Source organism: Corticium candelabrum, chromosome 10 (genome assembly GCF_963422355.1).
Source record: "Corticium candelabrum chromosome 10, ooCorCand1.1, whole genome shotgun sequence".
Lineage (NCBI taxonomy): Eukaryota > Metazoa > Porifera > Homoscleromorpha > Homosclerophorida > Plakinidae > Corticium > Corticium candelabrum.
Genome location: NC_085094.1, coordinates 7,935,270 through 7,942,769, shown reverse-complemented (window position 1 = coordinate 7,942,769; position 7,500 = coordinate 7,935,270). Strand labels below are relative to the sequence as shown.

Genomic DNA, 7,500 nt, shown 5'->3' with positions numbered 1-7,500 from the left:
ACAAAACGACACGATCTAAAGAAAGATCTTGAACGTGTAGCAAAACTATTTATGTGAAAAATGTTGTGTATGCATGTGCATACGTAAAGCAGGATGATTGGAGTCTTGCTATATCGTGGAACAGATTGGCAGCACTAGACGTGCACAAATAATTTCCACTGAATTGCAGCTGAATGTCTTTGCCAGTGGTGTGCCAGCCATTTGTCTGTCACTGGTTGCTGACATCATCCATTAGGTCTCTCTACTATAGCGGGTGACTGAGATCCTATGTGCTCATATCCGTTCAAGATAATATCGTATGAAGATTCTTTGTACGTGTGCTGGTGTCCAAGAGCATAGGAATGTAACAATATGTAACAAGACATTAATTTGATTTCCTCAATCTGTTTGCTACTAGTAGAGTGAGTAGGTTAGTACCACTTGTAGTCCTAGCTGTAAATATTTACTGCAATAGATGTACTGCATCCAGCCTACTGTACTTGTTTGTCAACCTTGTGTGTGTGTGTGTGTGTGTGTGTGTGTGTGTGTGTGTGTGTGTGTGTGTTGTGTGTGTGTGTGTGTGTGTGTGTGTGTGTGTGTGCGCGCGCGCGCACATGTGTGTGTGTGTGTGTGTGTGTGTGTGTGTGTGTGTTGTGTGTGTGTGTGTGTGTGTGTGTGTGTGTGCGTGTGTGTGTGTGTGTGTGTGTGTGTGTGTGTGTGTTATCAAATTTCAGAAGAAAACAACAGTCTTCTTGAAGCACACAAATAAAGGTTCACTACAGCACTATAGCATGTAACAGTAATATAACAACACTTTTAAATACTTTATTTATTGACAGTGGGACGCTATATAGTATCCCTGATTTCATTTCCCTGTCTTCTTATTTGTTTATTGGTGTATATATTAAAATATGTAATTAATATTAATATATTAAAATATACAATTAATATTAATATATATTATGGGCGTATTCGTTTGGGACTATCTTTTCTGGAAAGTCTAACGTTGGATAGAGTGGAAAGAGACAGGGCACGTTTACCAATCAAACGGAACTTTCCAAAACAAGATAGATGAGGTGGTAACAGAACTATGCGCATGCGTAGAATCAGTGTCAGTGTCAGAATCACCCCAGGTGTACATGTTCTTTGTCATAGCTGTTTCATCTACTTTCCCACCTGTTAGAATGTCTACTAACTCTTCGGGAGTTTGCTCTGCCGAACACAAGAAATCAGCTGCCGTTCAACTTTTGCGTGGGCAATCAAGACTAGGTGCGAATAGTGGTCTGGAAATGTTACGAAAAGTGAGCGCGTTGATTTAGAAGGTCAAAGCTGGTGAGACGCAAGTTTTACATGTCTAGATGCTTTTTCTATCCTTTCTCTATCTGTACTGATGGTAGGATACTATAGTATTTTGTGTTCAATTATCCAACTCAGATATTCAATTATTCAAGGTTCTGTCATAGAAGTACGTACACACACACACACACCCACACACACACACACACACACACACACACACGTGCACACACACACACACACACACACACACACACGTGCACACACACACACACACGTGCACACACACACACACACACACGTGCACACACACACACACACACACACACACACACACACACACACACACAGACAGACAGACACAGACAGACACACACTGTACCAAATGTACAGCAACGTTTCTTTCAGTCTGATAGGTAAAGTCGAAACCGCGCACATTTATTTCATGATGTCTTTCTATGATGCTCACACACGTTTAAGGTGGGAAGGCAATAATTAGTAAAATTCAAGCTCTTCGATTAGCTAAACACGCGCCAACGACAAAAATATCTGTATATAGAACTGTTGCATGGTATTATGCAGGACATGTGGCTTACAAAGTATGGGAATTACACCACACAAAAAACAATGAATGGAGCAAGGTGTTATAAGCTTCCTGGATATGTAAATTTAGTTCCTTGCAACAGCTTAACTAATTAGACCTCCGAGGAAACGTGAAACACCTGAATAGTGCAAAGCAAACATACACTGTACAACACACATGCTAACTAATTTACGCTAACTTCAAGACTAATTACACATTTATTGCGTCTAGACAGCTGATGAATGATGATATTTGAGCAGCTGCCCTACGCAGACTATGTAAGTTATTTAGTTTTTCATGTTATTGCACTGCCATAAGCAACGGATAATTGAACGCAAAAGTATTATAGTATAGTAGGTTGTAAAGTCTATCCTCTCTATCCTTTTTTGGAAACAGAAAAGTTACCAATCGAACAGCGTAATACCTTTCCGGTCTATCCGTTTCAGGAAAGGTTTGGGAAACTGTTCATTCTATCCGGGAAAGGAAGATGCCCAATCGAACACGCTAGCAGACTTTTCCACTCTATCTGTTTCTATAGAAAGGTCCAATACAAATACGCTCTATAATTATAATAATGTTAATATATTAATATATTTAATATATTAATATGTTATCTGTGTTATCTGTATTAAAAATAAAAAAATGTAATATATATATATTAATTATGAAAATAATGAAAATTAATAGTTTGTGCATGGTACTGATATGTCTGTTTGTCTGTAATGTACTCATCAAGTGCTTGAATTTACAGTGTCTGTGTTTGCCTATGACATCATGTTACTCGACAATGGCTTCAAACAATTCAGCAAATAAAATGAGATGTAACCATAAATTGAGTAATTAGCATAATTCACACACACACAGAGACACACACACACAGTCAGACACACACACACACACACACACACACACACACACACACAGTGACACACACACACACACACACACACACACACACACACACACACACACAGTGACACACACACACGCACACACACACACACACACACACACACACACACACACACACACACACACAAAACCCTCACTCAAACTCTCTCCACCACAACAACATACTTCCCATTCCAACATCTCAAAATCAAAACCCACCACCACATCACACACACAACTTTCAACACGCATCCTCACCCCAAAGGTGGCGACGCCGCCGCTTTTCCTTGCCTCAACAACGCCTTACTACTGCTATCCTCAATTGCAGCACTACACACCAACATGATGCCTCACTGACTCACTCAGTGAAATCCCAACACACCAACCTCTCTCTAAAAAACTCAGCCACCTCCTTGGCAGCGTTGTGTCCATGCTTCATGTTGTGATAAAGGGTACTGAAGCCCTGATTCTTCTCTCCCTAGAAGAGATCAAGAAAGTGAAGAGGTTGGGCGTGTGAATGGACACGCCTCCAAGAGGCCCAGGTCGGTGAATTCGTGGCGACAATCGTTTCTTACCCAGAAGTCATGTTGGAACACACTCTCGTCGGTTGTTAGCATGGCTGAGGTGAAGTATGTTGAGCTTTGAATGCATATACCCGGATAACAGGCACGTGATGAGACACGTGATGAGGCACGTGATAGGACAAAGCGCGCGCGAAGCGAGGGAGGCCGTTTGAGTGGTCACTGTCTTTCTGTCTGTTTGTTTGTTGTCTGTTTTCTGTCTGTTGTCTGTCTGTCTAATGTCTGTCTGTCTGTTTGTCTGTCTATCTGTTTTCTGTCTGTCAATACATATATTTTCAAAGAACAACACTATTACATTCTAGTCTGGCCCAAACGGCCGACGCCATAATTTAACTACGTGCGAATCTGTCTGTTGTCTGTCTGTCTGTTTTCTGTCTGTCTGTCTGTTTCCTGTCTGTCTGTCTGTCTGTTTTCTGTCTGTCTGTCAATACATATATTTTCAAAGAACAACACTTACATTCTAGTCTGTCTGTCTGTCAGTTTGTCTGTCTGTCTGCCTGTTGTCTGTCTGTTTGTCTGTCTGTCTGTTGTCTGTCTGTCTGTTGTCTGTCTGTTTGTTGTCTGTCTGTTGTCTGTCTGTCTGTTGTCTGTCTGTTTGTCTGTCAATACATATATTTTCAAACATGGAACTATTATACATCACTGCAAAGTACATAACTATAACTAAAAAGTCCAACACTAGGAACAACATAAAACTTGCAAACTACATACGAGAGGCTAGACTCTAGAGCTAGGTACAAGATATGCAAGTCAGAAGAAATGAATCCAAAGAAGACCAGGAGATGGTGACGACAGAATCCGAGAAGACGCGCTAGGCCACGAGGGCAAGGTAAGACGGCGATAATCCCAGATGCTGAAGTCACAAGATGGACGACAAGACGAAGAGGTAGACGAGATGATGTTTGTCTGTCTGTTGTCTGTCTGTCTGTTGTCTGTCTGTCTGTCTGTTGTCTGTCTGTCTGTTGTCTGTCTGTCTGTTGTCTGTCTGTCTGTCTGTTGTCTGTCTGTCTGTCTGTTTGTTCCTAAAGAGTTGCTTGGCAGTTAGAGTACTCTGCATTGTGTGTCATTAAGTCTGACACTTGCCTGTTTGTCAATATATAGATCTACCAGCAAATAAATGTATTTTAATTAGTACAATGTATTGTATTATAATACGGTATTAAATTTAATGAATACAATCAATGTTTTAATATAATTCTAGTAGCTACCATGCAGGTGCTATATGTCTGCTTGTACGTATGAGTACTAAATTTTGTATCACCAATCCATGAGAATTGTGTGTGTGTGTGTGTGTGTGTGTGTGTGTGTGTGTGTGTGTGTGTGTGTGTGTGTGTGTGTGTGTGTGTGTGTGTGTGTGTGTGTGTGAACACGTGTGTAGGAATTTAAAGGTTTATCTCTTTATATAACATGCAATTGTTTCGCTTTCCTAACAATTATAGCTAAACACTAGAATACTCTGCAAATCTTCTGCATCTATTTTAACAACTTCATGTTACACTAGCTCTTAGGACGATTTCGTAGGATGTATTTTGTCTCCCAATTGCAAATCAGCGATCATAGCTTTCACTTCTGCTAACCATGCTTCAACATTACCTAATCTCCTGTTCGCTTCTCTAAGACTGCTTTCAAGTTTTGTAGCGTCGAATTCTCTGATTTCCTTAGTTTCTCTGCCTTGTTGTGAATGAGTGTCTGAGCGTGCCTCAGGCATTGACAATGAATGTGGTAGATATGTCTAAACACAAACAAACATACTCACACATACACACACACTAACACATGGACGAACGGACACACACACACACACACACACACACACACACACACACACACACACACACAAATAACGTGCAAAGCAACTAACTGCAGTAGCCCCAGCTTCAATTCTTGGTGTTCCCGCATTGCATGGCTCAGCTAGCATTCTCATACAATCAGTATGATTGCCTTGAGCCGACAAGCCATAACAGTCAACGCCACGTTTCGTCTTTATTTTTGTACTTCCTCCACGTAACATCAACTCATTCAGAGCATCTCTCTTTCCATGTAGAGACGCCACATGAACGGCAGTGTAACCATCTGTAAACGTCTTTGCCTCAAGTAGATCGTATTTACAATCAAGACTCAGAAGATACCGAATAACATCCACATGACCACCCCAAGCCGCATAATGTAAGGGTGTATAGTTGTCAGCTGCAAAGCACATGGCATCCCCATTAACATGCAGTAATTCCTGCATAGCACCAAGTGAGCCACACTGAGCTGCAACATGAACAGGCATACAACCATGACCAGACGTTTGACTGGTAATGCTGGCATCGTGTCTAATAAGCATTTTTGCCGCATCTCGATGGTCTAATTGGCATGCTGTATGTAGTGGAGTCCACCCTTTATAGTCTGCAGCATTGACATCTACATCATAAGCCAACAGTTTCTCTAAAACTTTTAGCCGGTTGTGTGCAACTGCGTAGTGTAAAAGTGAGCGTTTCTTAACATCCGTTACATTCAAGTTCTTGCTTTCTTGTAGGAATTGATTGACTGCATCCACGTCTCCATCAGAAACTGACTTTGTAATGCTGGCATCCAGGAATACAGAATCTATACAGCAGTTAACAACTTAGATATGCTGGTATGCATTAGTACAAGCTACAAGACCAAAACAGTTGCACCATGTAAATGCCATTCGTGTGGTGTGGTGTGTGTGTGTGTGTGTGTGTGTGTGTGTGTGTGTGTGTGTGTGTGTGTGTGTGTGTGTGTGTGTGTGTGTGTCTGTGTGTGTGTGCGTGTGTGGAGACTTTGTTTGCTCTCTTCCTTGCAGCAATGTTAACAGAAATGAATCATTGCGTAGGAGATCAAGGTGTGTCTGTACAGTATCGTATGGATGGCAAATTCTACAACATTCGGAGATTTATGGCAAAAACCAACACATCAATTACAAAGTTTCGTGAGTTACTATATGCAAATGACTGCTCTTGTAGCACAGTCTGCTGAAGAAATGCAACACATAGTTTCCTGCTTCAACAATGCTGCTGTCAGCTTTGGCTTACAAATTAATATAGAAAAGACAGAATGTTTGTTTCAACCTGCTCCAGAAGCAGAAACAACAGCTGATGATATCTTTGTTTCTGGAGAAGCATTAAAGAAAGTATCTACATTTTCTTATCTTGGTAGTGTCATCTCTGATGATTGCACCGTAAATAATGACATTGCTACATGCTTGCAAAAAGCAAACAAATCATATGGTGCACTTCAAAAGAGGCTGTGGAGTCAAAGAGGTATCAAAGTAAAAACTAAAATCAAAGTATACAAGGCAGTCATTCTTATAACTCTTTTATATGGGTCACAATCATGGACACTTTACAGGAGAAACACTAAAGAACTTGGAGCGAAAGAATGTCAATAGCGAGGTTCTGAAACGATCTGGTATGACAGGGATTCAATGTATGATAACAAAACAACAACTACAATGGGTCAGTCATGTCACAAGAATGAATGACAGAAGGCTACCAAAGCAAGTGTTCTATGGACAGTTGTTAACTGCTAAGAGAAGAACTGGTGGCCAAAAACTTACATCTAAAGACATGTTGTGTCATCATCTGCAGAATGTGGGCATCAATCAGGACAATTGGGAGTCCCTGGCGTCTGATCGTTTGATTTGGACGAACAAAGTGTCATCTGGTCTGAAGAAGTTTGAGGTTGAAAGAATGAAAAAATTAGAAGAATGACGACACATACATCAGCAAATGGCACAAGTAGTAATTACAAGTCAATATGTATGCACCATCTGTCATTGCGATTGTCATTCTCGTATTGGCCTCTATGCACATGAACAAGCACACAACCAATGGTTGAATTCTAATCAGTAGAGAAGTCGTGAACTCGTACACAAGTAGCGAACAATGAATGAATGAATAAATGAATGTGTTTGTGCACGTGCGTGCACGCGCGCGCGCGCGCGTGTGTGTGTGTGTGTGTATGTGTTTGTGCATGTGTGTGTGTGTGTGTGTGTGTGTGTGTGTGTGTGTGTGTGTGTGTGTGTGTGTGTGTGTGTGTGTGTGTGTGTGTGTGTGTGTGTGTTCTAAAGTAAGATGAGAAATTTCTAGATTACAGGCATGAAGTCATCATTGAAAACAAAGTAACATTTTACCTAAATACTGAATATTGTCACTTTATCAT

The 7,500-nt window shown here is 40.8% G+C and overlaps 2 protein-coding genes across 2 annotated transcripts in view; both read right to left on the bottom strand.

Annotated features, from left to right (window-relative positions):
- LOC134185935 (F-BAR domain only protein 1-like) overlaps window positions 1–3,393 on the bottom strand; it is a 15,455-nt gene extending 12,062 nt beyond the window's left edge. Inside the window, exons 1-3 of the mRNA XM_062653824.1 lie at window positions 3,325–3,393; window positions 3,136–3,227; window positions 3,008–3,079 (exon numbers count right to left, since the gene is read on the bottom strand). Of these exons, the coding sequence (XP_062509808.1) occupies window positions 3,008–3,079; window positions 3,136–3,227; window positions 3,325–3,366 (206 nt within the window). The 5' untranslated portion in view covers window positions 3,367–3,393. The remainder of the gene's footprint in view (window positions 1–3,007; window positions 3,080–3,135; window positions 3,228–3,324) is intronic.
- A 1,385-nt stretch (window positions 3,394–4,778) lies between these two features.
- The window catches only part of LOC134185409 (uncharacterized), a 10,038-nt gene continuing 7,316 nt past the window's right edge, over window positions 4,779–7,500 (bottom strand). The window contains exons 7-8 of the mRNA XM_062653189.1: window positions 5,192–5,922; window positions 4,779–5,062 (exon numbers count right to left, since the gene is read on the bottom strand). Coding sequence (XP_062509173.1) covers window positions 4,835–5,062; window positions 5,192–5,922 — 959 coding nt within the window. The 3' untranslated portion in view covers window positions 4,779–4,834. The remainder of the gene's footprint in view (window positions 5,063–5,191; window positions 5,923–7,500) is intronic.